The sequence below is a fragment of the Dermacentor andersoni genome, chromosome 8 (assembly GCF_023375885.2).
Source record: "Dermacentor andersoni chromosome 8, qqDerAnde1_hic_scaffold, whole genome shotgun sequence".
Classification (NCBI taxonomy): Eukaryota; Metazoa; Arthropoda; class Arachnida; order Ixodida; family Ixodidae; genus Dermacentor; species Dermacentor andersoni.
In genome coordinates, this window is record NC_092821.1 from 146129674 (window position 1) to 146152544 (window position 22871).

Sequence of the window (22871 nt, forward strand, 5' to 3'; positions counted from 1 at the left end):
TACTGCCGCCCGGCCGCCGCGCCTGACGTCACACGTGCACCTGACGCGTCCTCGTCCCACGCTCGGCTGTCAAAAGCCGATTAGTCATGGTCCGAGTGCTTTTGTGTAAGGAGTGTTGACGCGACCATTTCTTGACCCCTTGAACTCTGCCGCTTATTGGGTGATGTCGGCTTGCCTGATTGGTCGGAGTAACGAAGTAACCCATTGGTGGAGAAGCCTGCGCCTCCCGCCGGTCCGCGGGTCCCTTGGATGCTGGGGAAACTTATTTAAGGAGTAGTTCGGGTAGTTTTTGAGTGAGCAAGTAGACAGCAGCAGACGGCGCATCTTCACCAGGGGAGACCAGGCCGGTCAGGCAGGCCGACGACGACGACGGGTATGACATCGTTCTGTTTGTAAATATTTTATGCAGTGTTAACTTAAAGGAAATCTCAAGTGAATAAACCTAGCTGTTCAAAATGCTACTCTCGTCGTCGTACCTTCGAATTCGGACAGACCCCTGCCAGAGCTCATCCCCATTCTTCTTCCGTCTCCCTGGTGAGTTGATTCGTCTGATAACTCACGGCTGCGTCGCTTCGCTACAATATGCTGGTGGCACGCTGTCAACTCCGACAGTGTTTAGCACGGAACTCCGGCGGAAGCGACTCGAGCAGTAAAAAAACGTCGAGGCCGTTGTCGGCGCGACATCCTAATGTTATACACGTGGCAAACATCAAGACGACGACCTGTTGTCCTTAGGCGCGCAGCCACGCACGTCACACAAGGAGCTACTCGTCGATAAAGGAGGCCACTGCCGTGGAACTGGCGACGTCGATTTGCCACTCGCGAAAGGTCCACGCGGACGAAACTATTTGCAAATGGCTAGAGTGCACTGACTTAAACGCGCGGCGCACGCGAGATTTCGGACTACGAGACCTGTTTTTCGTAATGACTCACGGAGGCGCTATAGACGGGGGTAGGACAAGCGAGTGGAGAAGTAGTGGCACCGTGCGTAGCGCAGCGTGCGTATGTTTTGCTATGCGTAGCCATAACACCGCCCCGGAACAAAAGCTTGCTCCGAAAGATTTTGACACATACACTTCGTATACCTGGATCGCACAAATACCGGCTATCGTGTGAATGCGACCGTATAAATGGCTGTCCTACTTTGCAACACAAAGTGGACGGATTTTTTTGAAGCTATGGTGTTCGAGAATGGTTCTTGGAAATCCTAGGTGTGCGAGGTTTGACATTCGGGGCGAAAAAATCCGAGGAGCAGTCTCTAGCCCATTCGGGCTGCCGCAGAAGAGCTCTGACCAGTTCACTTTTGCATAGACCACGTCTTATCGCTGCGTTCTAAACGAACAAACTAACCAAAACAAGAACAAATCCCGGCTTTGTCTGTATACACTACGCGATGAACACACTCTTCAACGACAAGAGGCAAGGTTTATGACGTATGAAAAATAATTAAAAAAAAAAATTCGAGGACACCTAAGCACTTCTTATGAGTCATCAATGCGAAAGCATGTATGTCCGATTGAACGCCGCTGAGACTTTTCTCGAGTGTTTCGCTGCGAGTAAAGTGCTACAGCGGTACATGCTGGCCGAGCCAGCAAGCAGCAGCAGCCTGCGGTGCCAACGCCGCTTGCCACCGACGTACCGCGCGACGAGAGACTCTCCCCTCACGGAACACCTGACGCGCTCGAGACGTGGCGTCGCAGCCAGTGGGAACTCCGTCGAGCCGCGTTCGTGACGTGGCGTCGAATCCAACGGGAACTCCGTCGAGCCGCGTTGGGTACGTGGCGTCGGAGCCAACGAGAACTCGGTCGAGCCGCGTTCGTGACGGGGCGTCGGAGCCAACGAGAACTCGGTCGAGCCGCGTTCGTGACGGGGCGTCGCAGCCAACGGGAACTCCGCCGAGCCGCGTTCGTGACGTGGCATCGCAGTCAACAGGAACTCCGTCGAGCAGCGTTCGTGACGTAACGTGGCAGCCAACGGGAACTCCGTCGAGCAGCGTTCGTGACGTGGCAGCCAACGGGAACTCCGTCGAGCAGCGTTCGTGACGTGGCGTCGCACCCAACGGGAACTCCGTCGAGCAGCGTTCGTGACGTAACGTGGCAGCCAACGGGAACTCCGTCGAGCAGCGTTCGTGACGTGGCAGCCAACGGGAACTCCGTCGAGCCGCGTTCGTGACTTGGCGTCGCAGCCAACGGGAACTCCGTCGAGCCGCGTTCGCGACGTGGCATCGCAGCCAACAGGAACTCCGTCGAGACGCGTTCGTGACGTGGCGTCGCAGCCAACGGGAACTCCGTCGAGCCGCGTTCGTGACGTGACGTGGCAGCCAATGGGAATTCAAGGGCCGTTTCGCTGCTCCAGATGATAGATGCAGGCTTTTTCGCTCAATGAGCCATTTGACGCTTGCGCATCAATAATAACTAGCCTCCTAAATCGCGGGTTGAAATCACCGCGTGCGCTCTCGTCGCGCCGAAGTGACGTCACGTGAACCCACTTTCGACGCAAGAACTATTGCAGTGGCGGCGCTTCTAGTGGTGGCCATTGCATCCTCTGATTACTTGTAACGTAACATACGAGGAAACAAACACATTCGTTCCAATGGTTTAGATCAGACAGTCACTTTAAACATGACAAACATTCACTCCCATGTTTCTCCGTGGAAGCAAATTAACTGTACAATGCTGCCTGTTAATGTAGCCTGATAATCACCAAAATACACGCTTTCGTGCGGGCATTTAGGAGACTCATAAAAGAATAGCTTCAGGCATAACATGCTTAACAGCCTACCAAGGTACTCTGGTGGTTAATTAAAGGTTTCATGAAGGTTTGCTCCTTTCAATACCAATAGAAACAATGACAATCTTGCTGACTAAACTACAATCAATGTGCAAGGAGTATTTGCCACCTTTATTTGTTGTATGCGGAATGGATTGCAATACGGGTTAGGACCTCTGAAACGGACCTAGCTACAGTAGCCTATAATTATACAGAACTCTCGAGCTGGCGCCAGTCTTGCTTTATGTGATAGAAAGTTTGAAAAGTAAATTTAGTTGCTGAATACAACAAGAAAGCTGCATGCATAAGTTCGATTGATGTGGTACGTTCCTTACATCTGAAAACGTCAGGAGCACGTGCCTATAGTATATTAAAAAGAAAAAATGTTATTTTTGCTTGCCTAACTTCATTTTTCAAGATGCAAGACCGGAAGTTTTCTGGCATCTATAATGCACTGATGCACAGCGTGTGCAAAAAAATTGCCAGTGGCTTAGCTCAGCTATGCCAGGATACACGTAGGTAAAGTACGGTTATGCTTGGTTAATTTTCCAGTCTTTTGCGCCGACTGGCAGCGGCTCGACACTCCTTAACCTCCATGTCGAGCGTGCTGCATCAACCGTCTCTTCCGCGCATTTATACGCACGGTGCGCCCTCCTCGCACATGCGCAGTTCCGCGCGGCGCCACAATCGTAAATGCAGCAGCGGGCGCACACGGCGCCGGCGCGTATGCGGAGACTGCGACGTCGCACCTCTGGAATGAGCCGCAGTCGGCGGCGGTGAGGGCGACGCAGCTGCGCCTCTTGTGACGTCACGCGGCTCTCGCGCATGCGCAGTATGGCAGGCGCAGAAGCACGCGAAGCTCGGCTCCGACCCGCGTAGTGTAGCTTTACGCTACAAAAGGGTCTACACTCGCATCATTAAAGGGAAAGCTACAGAGGGCCGGAGTTTCAGCCCGTGCGTTACTCGTTTCAGTCCACCTGCGTTTGACAGCGCTTTTTGCTTTCTTGGAGCAGACGCTCAATCAGTGGCTCTTCCACGTGCGACGGTTTCGCATTTGTCCAAACGAGGAAAAGAAAGCAGAACAATAAGTCAGGTTTAATATCCTTTTATGCGCCGTCAGAGTCGAGCTGTTTTCAGAAATGACGCACTTCCAGCGTCAGTTTCTTTAACTGACGTTTTTTAAACACGGTTGCCGACCCTCTGTGACGTTACACTGACGCACAACCGGCGGTGTTTGGGTACGAGGTTGGGAAGTGGAAAGTTGTCCTACGTTATTTTTTTAATGCGGAAACATTATGTGCCCCATTGAGTGAAAATCCGTTGCAGTCCGCGTGACCAAAACATGGTACCAAAAATGGCCGACGGCGCAGGGAGTAAAACACATTGGAGGACGCTTAAGCTTCGCCTTCAAGAGTGGAACGCGATAGCGTTATTGCACCCCCTTCGCACCGCCCACTCATTCACCAATCACGCGGTGAGTGCCGAGCAGCGCAGCGTTCGGCGCGGCAACGAAACGTGCTCCTGAGCAACCGGAAGGAACCAAAGAACTCGGTGTCTCGGAGGGAGGAAAGATCTACGCGAGCCAAACGTCGTGATCGGCACGGACAGCAGGGCCGCGAAGCGCCATGAAGGCGGACGTGATCATGGGACTGACGCCTCGATGGGATCGTCCTCTAGCTCGCTTGGGAGCACCACACAGATGCATGACTCCTCGCCAGCAGCACGGCACATATCGCAGGGGACGCTTTCACAACAGACGCGCTACGGGGCAGCGATCACGTCAGAGGCGTCCCGCATCGGACGCTGCACCTAGGAATCGCGCTGTGAGCGGAAAGAAAGCGGGCGAGTGGCGCGCCACCTGTCGGGGCAGCGCCGTACATTGCGAGGAGGGGGTCTTCTGTGTTTGCCGCAAGATGGCTCTGCGTGTGCGCCAAGCGCAGAAGAAATGTAGCGGAAACATACTTCGCTACTCGTTTAACTGCGACTTTTGTAATTTACATGCTCATAATTACCGATATACACCGCAGTATAACTTTCTACGGCACGTTTCTAAGGCAACACCGCATTCACTAGAGGCGCTTTTGTCCCGCATTGAACCATCGAACTCGTGGCTTAGTGGTAGCGTCTCCGTCTCATACTCTGGAGGCCCTGGTTCGATTGCCACCCAGCTCATCTTGCAAGTCGTTTTGATTTATGTGTTGCCTTCCGGGATTTCTCGCTCACAGCCAACGCCGCCAACGACACTAGCTTTTCTGCGACACGAGCTCCTTAACGCTGTCGCGTTAAAACACGTCACAAAATGCTCGCATAAAATGCCTTGACCAGTCCCACTAGGGACTTTGTGCAGTATACTTTTCTTAGGGGAGGAGGTGGGGGAGGAATCTCGCCCACATTTTTTTACTTGTCACCGACTATAATGTCCTGCTTTTCGTGAATCTCAGCGTTGGCCGCACGAGCGGCAACGGCAGCAGGAGCGGCGGTTCGTCGTCGGGCGTCTACTACGCCCGGGTTCTCCTCAAGCGCTGGCGTTGGCGCTGCTGCTGCGCCGGATCGTGCTGCGTCGCCGTGCCGCTGATAGTGGGACTCGTCGCGTACTGCGCGGGCGGCGCTCAGAACGCGCCCTTCTTCAGGGGCGGCCGCCTCAGCGGCAGCACGCTGGTCGACGTGTCCGAGCAGCCGACGCTGCTGGCGTCCCTGAACCGGTTGGTGGAGCCGTGCCACAACTTCTACCGCTTCGTGTGCGACGGCTGGCTGCGGCAGGCGGGCGAGAAGCTGACCCTCGTCGAAGAGGTAAAACTATAAAGTGCTCGCTATAGAGCGACGCGAAAGTGGAAAATAATCTGAATTATAATTGTAAATTGCTCCATTGCAATATAAAAAAAAAAGATAGTTGTGCTGTAAGCACAGACAGTTGTCAATGTAGGTGAATGGCCTAACGCTTTCAGAAAACTATTCGCCTTGCTAAAGCAGTGGTGCGTTTGAAGGAGCACCATTTTTACAGCGGAGCTGTATGCCTCTACCATCCAAGGAAGTTTTTCCAATCCAATCCAATCCCGATACGTGGGCCGATCCCGGAGGTAGTGCAATGCCGGGCCGACCCACGGCGGAGGTGCAGTTCGCCATTAAGGAGCCCACATACGCAGCTTCGCTGGTCATCCTTCTTCACAGAGTGGAAAGGCACTGGGATTTTTTTCTTTCTCTCTCTTAGGTTCGGTGGTTTTACGACAACCCGCGCATTCAAGAGTGCATCTCGAATATATTTTTATTTTACCTAATTTTTCTAAGACCTCCTTGGAATCTCCCCAACCCGAGGGCGTCCCCAACTATTAGGCGCTGTGGAATGTCGTATGGAAATTGCCGCAGTTTACGTTGCCAGGCCCTCATTTAGAGGGCCTTGCGACCAAGGAGATTTGAGGGCATGTGCAAGACGAGGCCTCCCTTTTCCTGGCTGTACACCCGCGAAGAAGGCCGAGTGTCGGGCTGGGCGCGTCTGGCGCCACTGTTTAATCGGTGCGTAATCGTTGGCAGCGGCCTATATATAGAACCCTCGACCTTCCGCAGTCGACGTTGACAATCAGCTTCGAATATAGTATACTGCGGGGAGGTCTATACAGCCGCGCTTACGTGAATGCGACGGTAACTTGTCGCATTACTTAGCTCATCAACGGTAATTATGCGACTGCATTTACATGTGATGCATTCCCCTCAGTCAGAAACGAGCTGAAGCAGCGGCGGCAGCCCTCTCTCTCCTTCAAGGCGATACGCCCGCGTTTGCATGCAGCGTCCGAGGAGGAATAAATCGCCTCCCCCTAAAACCCCTGAAACTTCGTAAAGTAGCGACACGCTTTGAAGAATGCCGCCTCCTCCTCGCGTGCTCTGGCCGATGCCGCGTCGCTATTGGCCTAATAGCATCACGTGGGCCCTCGCGCCGGCTTCGTTTGTTTACAGTCGTGCTTCAGCGCCATTTTCGCTCGAGGCGGTGTAACGTCGAGGAGGGAGCTTGAAAGAGAGGAAGAACGAGGAGGAGTGAAGGCGGAGGAGGAGAGTGTTGCTACTTTACGAAGTTGAAGGGGCTTTACCTCACCCATACTCCCCACCCTGTCTTGGCAACGCGAAGCGCATTACCGCGGTTTACATGAATGCGACGCGCTGGAAATGCGATGCGATTCGCCAGTTGTCGCATTCATGTGAACGCTGCTTATGATCAGGCGTTTCCGCATACGCCACCGTGTCCGGTTCAACGAAGCGTGAACGAGGAGTGTCGATAGCAGTCGACTACAAAGGAAACGATATCGGAAGCTTCTTGGAGCTGCGGGCTCAAATTTGCCAAGGCGCCTATAGTAAACTGCTGATATTTACGCAATGAAGCAGTACTTAGGACACACAATAGGTATTACCTACTGCGAGAATTCTGTGCGAACATTTGTTCCTTTTGTGTAAAACCCTTCTACCATTCGTACTTATTTTCGCCGCTAAATTCTGTATAACGACTCTCTTGTCCGCTCTCCAGTTTTTCTGAGTTAGTGTACCGAAACAAGCTCGGAATACTTCTATTAAGAGCTCGCCTGTTCTCCCAATATCGCTATGTTGTGAACGGGAACCGATGATCTAAACAAATAAATAAGTAAATAAATAAATCGACAGACTTTTACAACACATCTTTACGACCAATGTAGGTGACAGCTGCATTGGTCAGTTTATCGTCCTCTTCGCCGGGAGACCGTGCTCATCTTTCGGAAGACGCACGTAGAACTCACGTGGCGGTATCTTACGAGTTGTGCACGAAATCTGCTACAGTTGACTTTGGCTCTAGTGTCTGGGAACTGCGAGAGTATGGCGGCTCAGCCAGAATATATGGATTCGCCTAAACTGTGTCCGTCTGTCCCCGAAACGGTGTTGTGGCATTGCAAAGTGATTATTTTTCAACGAAATAGTGCATTATGAACGAAACATTTTGCAATACATGTGCAACGAAACATTTTGCCTTCTTGAGCTGAAAGAGAAAAACAAAATACGATTCCTTGGAAATTTGCAAAGACCAAGCTTAATAACCAACGCCTCAAAAAGCTTTAGTAAAGATTCAGACGTCTGGACAAGTTCATACACTACCCACCATTACGGAGGTAGCAGTACATGGGCAGCACCAGAGCACCAGCACGGATGGACGGTCGGTCCATCCGTCCGACCGTCCGTCTGTCTGTCTCTCTGTTCGTTCGTTCGTTCGTTAGCTAGTTAGCTAGCTAGCTAGTTAGCTACTTAGCTAGCTAGCTACTTAGCTAGCTAGCTACTTAGCTACTTAGCTAGCTAGCTACTTAGCTAGCTAGCTAGTTAGCTACTTAGCTACTTAGCTAGCTAGCTACTTAGCTACTTAGCTACTTAGTAGCTAGCTAGCTACTTAGCTAGTTAGCTAGCTAGTTAGCTAGCTAGTTAGCTAGCTAGTTCGCTAGCTAGTTCGCTAGCTAGTTCGTTCGTTCGTTAGTTAGTTCGTTAGTTAGTTCGTTAGTTCGTTCGTTAGTTCGTTCGTTAGTTCGTTCGTTAGTTCGTTCGTTAGTTAGTTCGTTAGTTCGTTAGTTCGTTAGTTAGTTAGTTAGTTAGTTAGTTAGTTTAGTTAGTTAGTTAGCCCATCTAAGTCTGTTAGTTCGTTTGTGTGTTTGCTTGGTTGTTTGTTTATGTGTTTGCTTGTTTGTTTGTTTCTTTGTTTGTTAGTGCATTTGTTTCTTCATGGCGTGCGGGACGTAAACGGCAATCGTAAAATCTCGCCGCCATTCGCCCAATCCAGCTGGCCCTGACGGCACGGAGGAACGCGGCGACGCTCCTGAGACACGTCGAAGTGCCCGTGGTGGGGGAGATGAACGCCGTGCACAAGGCGGCGCTGCTGATGCAGAAGTGCCTCCTGCTGTCGCGGCGTCCGCCAAGACCGGAAGTGCTTCTGGAGTTCATGGCCAGTATGGGACTGACTTGGCCTCAAACAACGACCATGAAGACGTCAGGACTTATAAGCCTCATGGTGAACATGTCGCTGAGGTGAGTAGAAAGTTCGGCTTGTCAATCAATCAATCAATCAATCAATCAATCAATCAATCAATCAATCAATCAATCAATCAATCAATCAATCAATCAATCAATCAATCAATCAATCAATCTTAAACTTTAGGAAGAGAGAATTCAAATGCAAATCCCAGCACGTCATCTCAAATAGAAGGAGGCGTTGCAGTGACATGAAGTCTGTTAGGTCGGTCGGTCGGTCTGTCTGTCTGTCTGTCGGTCTGTCGGTCTGTCGGTCGGTCGGTCGGTCGGTCGGTCGGTCGGTCGGTCGGTTACTCGCAGAAGCCAGCGCCACAATAATAATATATTCACTCCCGTGAGGAATCCTTTGAGCCGAGTGAGGAGAAACATAATTAGGCAGGCTCAATTTCTTTGTGACAGGCAGTTGTAAACAAAGGACCAACGACTAAATTTACTCCGAGCGTCCAATTCGTGTATGCCATTTTCTTTCGTCAGAATGACTTAATTGCGAGTCTTTCCTTATATACTTGTTCCAAAAGTGAACCTCATTACGCTGACGTTAACGCGCTTGAGTTGCATAACACCCCCCCCCCCTTTTTTTTTTTATTGCTCACATTGCGGACATGGAGAGCTGCATGGGATTACAGCATGCTCATCACTCAGCGCGTATTCTACGCGCCGACGCCGGCCTTCGGTATACGCTGAAGAGACGCCTCAAGTACGCTCAATGTGGGCGGTCTTCTCATTGGAAGGCTAGGTTTCATTGGCGATGTTCGCAGTGGTGGCCGGGTGGCGATGTCGTGCCGAGTAGTAACGTTGAGGGTTCGATTCGCGCCCTGGCACCGAGCAATTGTACGTACGAGAACCCGGCGTGCGGCAAACCGTGGCTTTGCAACGTACGGACCATGCTTATTATTATTCTCTTAGCTGAGATGCTCGTATCGACGCAACTACAACGTGTGCTATAACACTATATAGCGAGCCTGCGGCTTTCAGAAATATACGGTCGCGTGCCTTATCAGTCCATACAACGCCGGAACGAAAAGGCGTGCTCCGAAGTTCTTTTTTCTATGTCCGGAAAGTTTCTTTTCAACGTTTTCAGATAAAAGAAAGACGCCTAATGCTTCGAGTCTAATACTTTTTTTTTGTATACCTTACGGTTATAACCTGACCTGTAGGACTGGGATTATACGTACAGAGGTAAAGTGCCGAAAACATGCACACTTCTGTTTTAACGCCCTCCGGCCGCTCATCCCTGTTACGGTACCCCTGTTTTCCTTTGTTTTTTTGTTTTGTTTCGCCCGCTAAATTTAGAGGGCTGCGTCAATGGGCGAATCCGGAAGCCGTCCAGGGCGTTACGTTGGTAAACAACGAAAAGGTCTATTGCACCAGGGTGGCCGGACTCTGCATCTGATTGTCGAATAACTACTCTTTACCGCAGCTGGGACCTGAATGCCATCTTCGAGCTGCAGCTGCTGCCGACGCCGAGGGCAGCCGGCGGCCGACCTCGCTGGTGGCTCTCGCCCAGTTCTCAGCTCAAGTCATGGCGCCGAGAGCGCCGGAACCTCGGCCCGGAGTACCTGACGCGAATACGACAGTACGTCGAGGGCTTCTCGGACGCTCGGGTGAGCCCCAAAATAATCCTTCATTCATGGCGTTTGCAAATGGTAGCAGAGACCCATTGGTAACAGCGACCATATTGTTTAGTCAGTGATTCTTAGATACTAACTCTAGCGATGCTGTTATACAGAGGCAGTGAATAATGTGGCAGCTATAGACGGGTACAACTTTAGAAGGCACCGGCATGTGCCCCTCTAAGGCGGATGCACGCGAGCCTCCACCAATGGGCGCGAACGGCTCGACTGACGGCTAGACTGACGTCATAAGCCGGATGGCCGGGTGATCCCGCCGACGGAGAACATGGCAGCCCGCGCTTCGAACTGCGTCAGCGGGACTATTTCTTTAGTCGCGGAGCAATCGGTTGCTGCGCTTTGGTCATCTGGGCGGGGCTCCTTCTGCCTTCTTAAGTTAAAAAAAAAAATATGTGGTTTTACGCGCCAAAACCACTTTCTGATTATGAGGCTCGCCGTAGTGGAGGACTCCGGAAATTTCGACCACCTGGGGTTCTTTAACATGCGCCTAAATATAAGTACACGGGTTTTTCGCATTTCGCCTCCATCGAAATGGGGACGCCGTGGCCGGCATTCTATCCCGCGATCTCGTGCTCAGCAGCCCAACACCATAGCCACTGAGCAACCACGGCGGGTCCTTCTTAAGTTGTACCAGACTATAAGTTTACTGACTACGAAGTCCTCTTTATTTAAGAGTGATAGTAATTCCGTAAAAAAGCGTTCCCCCCCACCTTTTTTTTTATAGACGCGGGAACATGTTGAGTTGCAGGACCGTTGCAATCAAGGGGACTCTGCAGGTCACCAGATCGCTTGTGGAGTCTATTTTCGAGGCCGACGATGAAGTGCTGCGGGTGACCAACGTCTACAGGGGTGGCGGAGAGTCAGGGACCATCGACGAGCTCGCGGAAATGGCACCCGGATTTCAGGCAAGGCTTGAGGAAATTCAAAAGTGACGGTGCATTAAACGTTCATAAATCGTGCCACCGATGGGCTCTTGCGAATACCAAAGCTACGCAGCGAACTACGAGGAAAGGCGCATAAGTGGTGACGGGGAGTTGCGGGGGACATTGTGTGAATGCAACTGCATCAGGTCCAGTAACCCATTCAACTTCACTGACTTACCGGTACGTTTCCGCGTATGTGCTCCACCGTGTTCATTTTGACATTCCTTTTGTCAGATAAGAATGTGAGGACAACACCAATAATTGCTATTATCCGTGTAATTTTTTGTAATTTCTCCACAGCGACAAATAGACCGTTGAGTTCGCTTCATAATATTCGAGAAGAAAAGGAAGAAACCCCGACGCTTGGTGTGCCTCCCCACCCCTTCCCCCCTAAAAAAGCGATACTGAATGTATTAAAGAAAGCTTTCCATGAGAACGCAGATAAGGGTATGTTCCACATCCCCTAAGTGATTTCGACTAGACTTTCTCTATTCAAATGAAAAAAAAAAAAAAAACCAGAACCTACCCATTACCGGGAGCCAGCAAAGAAATTGGTGAAGGTCGCAAAATTAAAAGAAAATCTGAAGCATCATGTTCACAACTCTAATTCAGGGAGAAAAAAATCGATATCCCGATTCTGTATTCTGAACTTCTTGAGACATTTAAAGCCAACAATATCTTGTTTTATACACCACTCTGAAGTATATAACTAACTTGTGTAGCGCTTGTGCAAAACCGTAGTGAAAAATCGAATGTTTTCAGGTAGGATGTAAACCATTTATACCGTATTTGTCCGCTTCAGGTGGTGTAAGCGATGTAGTTTGCAAAACTGCGATGTCTGTTCTCGGTACAGAGCTTGTGATTTGCAAACTTTGTGACTTAGCTACCTAACCTTACCTTAAATTACCGATTTCAGGCAAATTTCGTCAGAAGTTTGAGGCCCCGAATTATAATTCTGCTTCCAAAAGTTAGTGCAATTCTGCCTTTTCTCATAAATACAAGCAATTCTGTTCAGAATGGTTCTACGGTTGTCTCTAATTAAAGCATGCCTACGTTCCACGTATATTTCAACACACAATATTGGAGTTGGCCTCGAGGTAATGCTTCCTCCTAACGTCCACACGCACATAGATGCTAGAGCATTTTACTGCGAAGGGCATCCAGGAAATGGGTAGATCGGGTTCATTCGTTTTTCACTCTTTGACTCAGGCACGCGTCACAATGTATCGCTATTTGCGCAGGTGCAACTGGCATTGAACCAACGATCACTCAGCTTCAAATTCGGCCTTCTGCCCCAACGCATCTGCATGCATTATGCAAGCTATTAAATATTACTTGCATCGCTGATGTGTGTAGTTGCATCGGAGGAGCTACTAAAGAAACGCCACAGAGGCTTTTCAGCAAAAAACAAAAAAAAAAGCTCCTGGCTATCACTATTGGTGCCTGGTCTTCTGATCAAATCTCAGGCCAATTCCTCTACGTGGTGGTCACTCTAACATCAGAGCTAACCATGCAGGAGCCTTCAATATGGCAAATTAGTTCCGTGGAAGCCCATAAGGCGAATGAAGGTTCATGAAAGAGAAAACTGTTATTCGCTAGACTTATAGCCTGAAGCTACGAAGGGTTTTATCTTTTCTTCTTGTTACGGACAGGTGGACGAAAATTTTCGCGGTCATCAACGTTCCTCAATCTTGTGGGCTTTCGCAAGATCACGTTGCCATATCTTGCGGCCCCGCGCTTTGAGTTCTCAAGTAAATAAATAACTACCGTTGCCAAATAAATAAATTCAGCCTCGCTATGAGGTCTGCTAGCCTCCTCGACAGTTAGCTCCCATGGAAGAGCAACCGCGAAGGAAAGGCGTTGGCCCGGGTTTGATCCCCGTACCGGAACGAATTTTCCTTCAAAGACGAAGCTTTCTATCACACATACCTGTGACGGGTTTCATTCGCAGCTTCAAGGACGTCAATTTTGCCATTTCGTCAACCAGCGCCTGGTAGACGCGGACGTTTCCTTCTTTTTTTTTTAGATGGCTACTTCATGGTGAATGAGAACTTGCTTTCTATTTTGCGGAAACTCCCTAAAACCTGCGGGTTTCTGCAGAACAAATTCGCCTAGTTGTCCTCCGAGATTTGGAGCCGTGCCCACCACCGGATCTCGGAGGCCACGTGTAGCCACTGAGTCACAGCAGCGGGCAACCGGCATCCTCAGTGTCGACTCATTAAGAATGATGGTCGAGCGGCAGCGTTGGCAGACATGTAGGGTCTCTTACCCTACAGCACTTTTTCTGCGAGAGGCTCTGCAACCTGGCGCTAATAAGCGATCCATATTCTGCTATACTCTTCATGTTGTGACGACGCAGACATCCGCCTGGTTGGACGCCCTCAACAACGTGACGCGCCCTTACTTCAAGGTCCGTGGAAGTGACGTCATCGCCGTGGCCAATGTGCGCTTCCTGGTGGCTCTGCAGCGCCTTCTGGAGGAAGTGAACGCGCAGAAGCCGAATGTGGTTCCCATGTACCTTAGCTGGTACACACTCCGCAGGCTCGCATGGACCGTCGCACCGGATGCTCCCGAACTGAGGCTGTCGAGCGAACCGGAACACGAGTACCGTTGCTTCAGCGCGGTAAGATTACCAGCCTGAATACCGGTGCAAACAGGAACCGAAAGAGAAACGATTGGCTTAACGTCAAGCAACAGGAAGACAGCATTGTGAATTGCAGAGCAAACGTAGGTCTGGCCGCAATTCTATATACTTGATGACAGTCACCGAAGAGTTCAGAACAAGCTCAGGGCAGAAAACGGCGTTGTATCTGCTTTATATGCATGCCTCCGAGATCCAAAACCTAGCCATAGAGAGATATCTCGATATTCTAAGTATGCCTCCGCGATTCCGTCATAAAAAATGACTTAACGTAATTGGCAGAGGCATTTATACCCTTGTCTTCGAGTTGGCCCAACGGTGTTGTCATCGACAACAGTTATCGTTGAAATGAAAGGAACCAAATGAACTTGGGCAGGTAATGTAAGGTTTAAAATTTCTCATGCACGCACGCACGCGCGCACGCACGCACGCACGCACGCACGCACGCAAGAAAGCAAACATTTTTCAGAAGTAGTGAGAATGCAACAGCTGTAGAATTATGGGCGGCTATAAATAGTCAATGAGGAACAATATTATAAGGTACTCATTAAAATACGAACCTAATGTTGAATAAAACCAAGGTGTGTTTATAAAATACATGCAACTTGTTCGATGTATAATGCGGTACATAATTGGATGTTACTAAGCCAAACGCTGAATCACCGGTAATATTAAAAAAAACCGGTAAATTCGGAATTCTTCGCGTTCAGGCAACTAAAGCGGAAATTAACATATATCATCAAAATCGGTTTCAAGATAAACGCAGTCGCAGATGCCAGAAGGTAATTAACTGCAGCCAACTGCAGTCAGCTGACGCGAAACAGGGAAATCGCAGATAGCCGGGACAGACCGCACAGATTCCTACACATATTACTACGGAGAACTCTGGCGATCTTTGAGCTACATTCAGAATATGGGCCGTTGATATGAATTTTTTAGTTCTTCACACTTGTCAAATCAGGTGTTCTTGTGGACTGGTTTACTACGCTTTATGTCTGTCTGCTTCCAAGCAGTTGTATTTTTTTTAAACACGGCAAGGCAACGACTCTACGCGTATAACGTATAATTATCGCGATTTCTTGCATTTGCAACGCGATACTTTGTTCAAGTACCTTCGTTCTGCTAAGTCCTAAATCCGTTCAAAAGCCACGTGGACAACGTTTAGCAGATTACTGCGCTGGTTGGGTCGCCGCACCTGCGCTTCCATCGGGGCCCGACTGATGCCCACTTGGCACGTGTCTCACCGCACACCGTGCGCATGTGTGCGGACGTGCGGAAAAAACAGCACATGTCGCTCACAATGGAAAACGTTTTTTTTTTTTTTAACACTGCTCGTGCGGACCCAGTGCAAAACTGAAATTTGTGCACCTGTTTGCGACTTGCGCAGTTTTCGAGACGCGTCTGCACGCATGCGCGTTACGTGCGGAAGACCGTGCGGAAGGCCGTACGGATTGAGCGTAAGCCTAACTTTATATATTGGCGTCAGAGCATCCTCTAGTCAGTTTTAGTTTTCCAAGCAGACACAGATTAGGCTGCTGCTGCTGCTGCTGCTGACGATGATAACTAGCGATACCACCAGAATGTCCCCAGCACGTCTCGCACGAAGGCCTCGTTTGGGCTCGTTAATCCAACGGATTCCGGAAGACCGGAACGGGCTTCCGGAACCAGTCGCTTAAGAGCAAAAACGTTCGTTCTCGTGATCGATTAGCTGACGCCGTGTAAATACAAATTCGCTGCCACGATCCTCGTTGTATGCCTTCGGGCTTGGAGAGTTACTTAATAAAGGAAATAAAATATTGCACGGAACTTCAGGTTCGGCGCACGCAATAATTGCAGGTTCACGAGCTCATGCCGCTGGCGGCAGGCAAGCCGTTCGCGGACGAGGCCGCCTGGGACCTGGCCCTCATCGAGGAGCTCTTCGAGGCCTCGAAGCGATCGTACCGGGAGCGCATCGGCCGCAGCACGTGGATGGACGAAGCGGCGCGCCGATTCGCCGACGACAAGATACGCCTGGTGCAGGGTGTCGTTCCCGCGCCGGAGCTCATATGGAATGCGAGCGCGTTTGAACGCATCTACGAGTGAGTATGGAGCCGCCAATGATTCATCGATCGATCGATTGCTCGATCGATTATTTATTCATTTTACCGATACAATAATGCCGCCCCTTGGCAGGCCCAGGCAGGAGCAGCAATAGAGAATGAAACAAATAAAAAAAAATGACCCATCCTTCCCCTACCCGAAAATGGAGGTAAGCGAAGCTTGTCCTGCGCGCGCCGGACCTTCGTCACGGCGCCGGACTGCTTCGGTCTCCTGCTCCCTCAGCTCGGGATCGTCTGTGCTGCTGTCGGATTGCGCGGATTGCCTGGCTACGGCCGGCTCTAAAAGGCGCGTTTATAGTCCGGCGTTATCGGCACGCGGGCGAGCGTCGGAGCGCGTTGGCCGCGACCGGTTACGTTGGCGGCGCCAGTGCGTCGAAGTATCGGTCGAACTATAGACGGTGTTGTTCTCGCCATGGCGACGTAACGTGTGTGCGCGCCGCTCACGCTACGTCGGACTATATTTTTGACGGCTGGACCGCGACGCGCCGGCGGCGAGCGCTTTCGCGGGCGAGTTTTTGGCCGCCGCTCGTCGAAGGCTGCCGGTTCCTCGGCGGAACGCACAGCGCTTGGCCGTCCCATACGTTTTCCGAGAAGGAACAACTGAAACGAAGCCGGCGCAGCGCGCGCGATAGCCTTTCCTGCCATTTCCCTCCCCGGCGGAAGCGAAATGGCTCTGATTGGTTACGCGCGTGGGATGATCGCGCGCCTATGCAGCTGGAATCCTTGCTAATAGCGGCGTTTACATGAACACGACAGAAGCGTATCGCATCAACTTTCAAGCGTATCGCATCTCATGTAAACGAGGTAATTCGCTAGGAAGGCGTATCGCATCCAATACGCCAAACAAGGGTGTAGTTTGAGATGGAGAATGCGCATTTCAGCGGCGCATGTAAACAGAAGCGTATCGCATCATGAATTATGGGAAAGCATTCGCTGCGGGATTACAACCGGCGAATCAACCAGCGGCGCGGCCGTATGGCAGCGGAAGCATGTTTACCGGAAGTAGGGGGCTCATTTTCAAATGAGACACCAGACGGCGCTAGCTTGCCAGCCAGTGAGATACGCATACATGTAAACGGAGGTGCATGAACGGGATGCGATACGGCAAGATAATACGATACACTTCTACCGCATTCGTTATAACGCGGCTAATGACTCACGCTCCGGCTATGGCGCAACTGTCAACTCATCAAACCGCCCTATCCCGCAGATCGATGCTCTGCTCTGGGAGCAACTGGGTTCTTGCCTGACTACATAGCCACCAAAACTTGTGAACCAACGCAGGCTTCGCTTGAAAAAGAATATTACTCTCAGCTCTCAGTGCTGTTGGGTACTGATTGATCTGATAAATAAATAAATAAATAAATAAATAAATAAATAAATAAATAAATAAATAAATAAATAAATAAATAAATGGGTTTAGCGTCCCAACAGGAAACAGAAAAAACGATATAGCAAAGGCGGAAAGGTCGACCTGAGCTAGTATGCTCTGGCGTGCTCAAAGTGATAAACGTGACAAAGACAGGAAGAAAGGATGGGTATTTACGTTAACAACGTAACGCAGTGGTTTCTTTTAAGTGTCTAGTTCAGTTCGGTGCTCAGCAAATAACACTTGAGTTTCTTTCTTTCTTTCTTTCTTTCTTTCTTTCTTTCTTTCTTTCTCTTCCTTCCTTTTTTTTCTTTCTTTTTGAGGCCGTGCTATCAACAAAATGTGGCCAAAATAGCAGCTTCAGGTAATGCACGGCTTTCGATGCCTGTCAGCGTAAAAGCAAGCACCCTTCGCTGTGGCACACGACTCAGGACAGCCGCAAAACACGTTCTTCGGCACGTGGCATTGTCCACACTTCGTTCTCCACAGGCGTTCCGTAGCAAACAGGGTGGATATGCAGGATGCCGCAAAGGGGGGGGCGCCGAAATAACTTAATCTGGCTTGCTTTAATGTGCGCGCCATCAGGTTAAATACAGTCGTTAATTGGATTTTCGTCAATTTCACTATAGGAGCCCGATCGCACTGGAAGAAAAAGTAAAAAAGAAGCTTTTCTATTTTTTTTATTTTTTTAAATTTATGTTTATTCGCACCGGACCCCCAGCGTCGGTGTACGGCAGTGAGTGACGTCAAGGATTTCAAAATATTTTCTTCTCCTATTCGGGGCCGTTCTGACGCATTAAGTATTCTCGAAGCTTGTTAAACGGAATGTAAAGAGAAAAAAAATTATTCGAATGATGGTTAGCAAACTGCCCGTCCACAACAGTGGAAAATGTCACTGTTACCGCAGGAATACGCTCGATAAGTCACAGGAGGCTTAAGAAGGAGAGACAGGTGGCGGCGTCAGCTGTCTGCGAGGAGGTCATCGAGGCACTCGATGACCTCCTATAATCGAGGCACTCGATGACCTCTAATCGTAGCACTCGATGACCAACTTTCTCTAATGAAGCTTCGTGCGCGTGCGCACATGCAGCTGCGTACCGCAGAGCCGAGAGATGTTCTTTTTGCCGTCCCTGTTGGAGACCAGGCGTTGCAAGCAGCGACTGCTTCTCATCACGGCGGCGAGTGGGCAGACCACGGCGGAGACGATCACGTGGACGTCCCCCGCGGTCTACCTGGTGCGCTACCTGGACATCTACAACAGCGTCGCCATCATGGGCTCCGTGCTCTATCCTCCCGTGCTTCAGGCGAGCGAAATGAACTTGCATTAGGGCTTATAATAGTATAGGGAATCGGCTCTGTGGATTGTTTGATTCATTTACAGGTCACTGATCGTTCATTCACTCGTGAAAGTTTTCCCTGTCAACTTTTGTTTCCGTCTTGTCTTTTAGTATATAGTGCCTTTAAGTCAACGCGTTTCTGAAAAAGAAAAAGAAGTTATTCGTTGGGTTTAACTCCCCAAAGGCTGCACTGGCAGTGTAAGAGACGCGGTGATGGAGCGCTTCTGAACAATTCTGGCAATTTGGGATTATTTTACGTGCACATATTAGGAAGTACGCAAAATGTTTTTTTTTTTTTTTGCATTTCACTAACATCGAGAAGCGGCCATTGCGGCCGTTGCGACCGGGATTCGAACCGGCCACCTTCACTTCTGCATAAATCCGTAAGATGACGAAAGCTTCGTGATCACCGTCCATCACCTTAAAGTACCAGGAGGTTGCAGAAAAACACGTATAAGTTAGAGTTTCTTAAAAAGAAAAGCTTCGAAGTTGAAAAAATATCATCCTGGTCCTGGAGTCAAACTCTGGACCAACTCCTTTTCGGGGCTGGTCTCAGCTAATTGAGCATGGCAGTTGGAAAAGCGAGGTCGATTTGGCCGACAATTCAAAGCGTAGAAACGTCCGTGATATAGAAAACGGGTTCTGCTAAAATCCGCTGTTGGTAAAGAAGGTTTCATCAAAACGCAAAGAAAAAAAAAACAGTCACCCATACTAGGGAAAGCCAGTAGCAGCGACTCCAGTCATCGCCACCATCATTATGTTTAATGCGATTGACATTGAGATTTGCAACGAATGCCTGCAAGTTTCCTCAACTCATTACATCACCTATAATCCTTCGCCATTCTCGTCGACGTTTCCCTCCCCTTGGCACCCATTCTGCTGCCCTAACAGACCACCAGTCGCCTGACCTATGCGTTACATGGCCTGCCCGATCCTGTTCACCTTTTCAACTTCAACTGCAACATTGGCTACACCCGTTTATGCTGTAATCCATGTACTGCAGTCATCTTTTTGTCTCTTAACGTTACATGTACACTTTTCCCGCTGTACAGTTGCCCGGTCCCTGATATCTCTTCTCAAGTGCCTCTGTCGCACATTTCAGTGCCGTATAGGTCTGCGTGTACTGCTTTACCAGACACGTTTCGCAGAGAAAGAAAAGACCGATCACTTTAGTAAAATAAACACGCTCTCGTAATTATGGCTCGCAGGTGTCCGGCGATCACCGCGACGTGTTCAACTACGCCGGACTGGCGTTCCTCTTCTCCCGGCTTCTCTTCGGAGCCATCGACCAGCGGGGAAGCCTTCGCGACAGCACCGGTTCGCCGAGACCCTGGTGGAGCAACGCGACTCGCGAGGGCTACTCGCGGGCCGTCCGATGCTTCGAAGACCTGTACCAGTTCGACGCCCGGTACATTGGCGACGACATCGGCGCCGCAGTGGCCACCTCTGTCGCGTTCGCCGCGTACGAGCAGCGCCTCCGAGACCTGTATGCGCGGAACTCGGGTCTCTGGGCGGGGCTCCGGTGGCTGTCGTGGCCTCGGTGGCTGAGACGGGCTCGCCCGAACGAGTTCCCCGACGACAGGGCGTTCTTCATGAACCACTGCCTCCTGTTGTGCTCGCGCAGGGCCTCGCGGCTGTACTCGGACGGGTGGATTCCGGCCGAGCAGAAGTGCAACTTGCCGCTGAAGAACAGCCCGGACTTCTGGCGTGCCTTCGGGTGCAGAGAAGGAGACGCGATGAGGGCCGAGAAGTCTTGCGAGTTGATTTGATTCGCGCGACCGCGTTGTGCCCGCCGCGTTCCACATTCCAGTATTCCGTCTGTTGAAGTGCTTAGAGCTCTCGTCTAGCCTTTTGCATGCGCACGCACACAAAAAGAAAGAATAATAATAGCGTCTTATTTTGAGCATTCCTTTATGTTTGTGTATCAACATTGGAGACTGAGCTGCAACATTTCATTCTTATTTAAGAAACATGATTGCGCATTGAATGCTATGGTTTGGACATCGTCTCGAAGAAGACGGTTCCCGCGAAAACCGGACAATGCAATGAGGCCAAGAGATTTTGTAAACTTGACGTGACGCAGATGATGAGATTGGTGCGCCGAGAAGGTTCCTCTGGAAAGTTAGTGTATACAGTATTCTTTTCAATATCAGGCACCAATGACATTTACGCTATAATCTCTTATATACAGTGGTTGCAAACGTTCAAGAACTGCAACGTGCAAATTCCAGTGGTGTTCAAGCGCTCGGTTTGTTGGAAGTACGCGCACAATCAGGGCTTCAAACTACAGCCTTTGTTTACGTGTGTAGCTCTAGCGCTCCATATTGCACGACCAAGATGAATTCTCATTCTACGACTTTTTCTGAATTGATGGTGTTTACACCGACGATAGAATGCGCTGTCAATATCGTAGAAGAAACACAAGACCGGACTGTGCATACACAACTGAACACCCTTGGAGACATGAAACTGCTCTATTCTGACTCCATTAGCAGCGGTTCGTGCTCTTTCCGCACTTGACTGCATTTCCAAGTGTTTGTGTTTTACTAAGTGCGGTTAAGTTATTATTTTCTTGTGTGAAGAAGGCTGTCTTAAGGCGTAGTATACAAAAATATTAAATGACTCGGTTCTAAGGCTTGGCAAAGTGAACCTACGCGTCACCCACGAGTGCGACGACTCTCCAAGCCAGGGTTAAATTTGAAGCCAGCAATCACGCTCACAAGAAAAATTAGCCACAACTCCCTTCTAAAAAAAATAGAACAAGAAAAAGGCTTGCCTATACTGGAGTGGTAGTACGTTAGCAGAGGTATCATTTTTATAGGCCCCTCAATGTTCGCGGTTTTTCACTGCCAAAAGTGCGCGAAATCGGCCGAGTAGCACTTCTGCCGCGTGTACTATCACGTTGCGTATGTGGAGTAGCAGACTGCGATGCAGAGACGTGTGACCAATCACAGGGCTCAAAGTAGGATGACGTACCTTGTCGTCGATCTTGTGAGCAATGCACGTAAGTCCTTTGTCCACCTCCGATGGCAGTATGGGCCGCACCCTGAGCGCCACCTGGAAGGTAGGAAGGAAAGAATTAACAGCGTAGAACGAATGCAAATCAGAAACACCAATCCCCAGAGTGCGGAGACTTACGCCGCAGTCCCACGTTCGCTTTCAGTGACCATTGCAATTCGGGGCCCTGATTGGCTCCTTTTTGTGAGCTCGTGGTTGACGCCCATTCTACACTCCCTCCTACATGCATTCAATAGAGGAAACCTCACCCGTATGGAAAGTCACACGGCTTACTCAAACCACAATATAAGCATTGCATTAAGAGGGACCCACGCTCTTCAATTTGCAAACGTTGCTGAGTGTATACCCTTCCAATAACCACAATTTGCGATGGAGTCCTGCGACTTCCTGCTTCCGAAATCATAGTACCTTCATAAAAAGGAAAGCTTTCGTCCGTCTGACAGTATTAAATAGCGCAGAGCTGAACAAATTAAATTCTGGGGTTTTACGTCACAAACCCACTACGTCATCATGATGAGGCATGCTATAGTAGGGGACTCCGTAATAATTTTGACCACCTGACATTCTTTGACGTTCTCCCAATGCACCGCCGTAGAAATGCGTCTGCCGCGGCCCCGATTCGATACCCCGCCCTCCGGCTTAGCAGTACAACGGCAAAACCACTACACCACCACGGCGGGTGAAGCTATATAAAGGAAACCTATACGGCTTTTTTCCATATGCGTATCGGCATTCTTGCACTTGGAGTTGTCAATGTACTAGGGCATCATCCTGCAACTTGCTAGCCTCCCGTTTAGCTCAGATTGTAGAGCCATCGACCGGTGAGCGCGTTGGTCCCTGTTTTGATACCCGCACCAGGACGAATTTTTCTTCCTAATTGCGAAACTTTCTTTTTTAGGAACCCCCCATGGGTTTTCTGTGTAGTTTCGTGCTGCCTACGCCTGGGTTTCGATTATTCCGTTTCGATAAAGTTTCTCCAACCTGCGGATTCCAGCAGAACTGACTTGCCAAGGTACTGTCAATGTTGGTGTTGTTGTTGCCGTGGCGTGAAAACATG

General features: G+C 50.0%; 2 protein-coding genes across 2 annotated transcripts in view; one reads left to right on the forward strand and one right to left on the reverse strand.

Moving 5' to 3' along the window:
• The window catches only part of LOC126528952 (kinesin-like protein KIF19), a 170688-nt gene that overhangs the window by 110611 nt on the left and 37206 nt on the right, over window positions 1-22871 (reverse strand). Inside the window, exon 2 of the mRNA XM_055069498.2 lies at window positions 21773-21853. Within this exon, the coding sequence (XP_054925473.2) occupies window positions 21773-21853 (81 nt within the window). The remainder of the gene's footprint in view (window positions 1-21772; window positions 21854-22871) is intronic.
• LOC129384289 (endothelin-converting enzyme 2-like) lies at window positions 1394-20700 on the forward strand. The gene is made up of 9 exons (XM_055069497.2): window positions 1394-1419; window positions 5211-5559; window positions 8549-8793; window positions 10217-10400; window positions 11204-11332; window positions 13710-13973; window positions 15828-16069; window positions 18550-18763; window positions 20005-20700. The coding sequence occupies exons 1-9, from the start codon at window positions 1394-1396 to the stop codon at window positions 20563-20565; spliced, it is 2214 nt and encodes a 737-aa protein (XP_054925472.2). The 3' UTR covers window positions 20566-20700.

Coding starts and splice junctions, on each gene's coding strand:
- LOC129384289 (XM_055069497.2), top strand. CDS start 1,394: ATGAACACACTCTTCAACGACAAGAG. Junction 10,401..11,203: donor AGGGCTTCTCGGACGCTCGG/GTGAGCCCCAAA, acceptor GGGACTCTGCAG/GTCACCAGATCGCTTGTGGA. Junction 16,070..18,549: donor GCGTTTGAACGCATCTACGA/GTGAGTATGGAG, acceptor GCGCACATGCAG/CTGCGTACCGCAGAGCCGAG.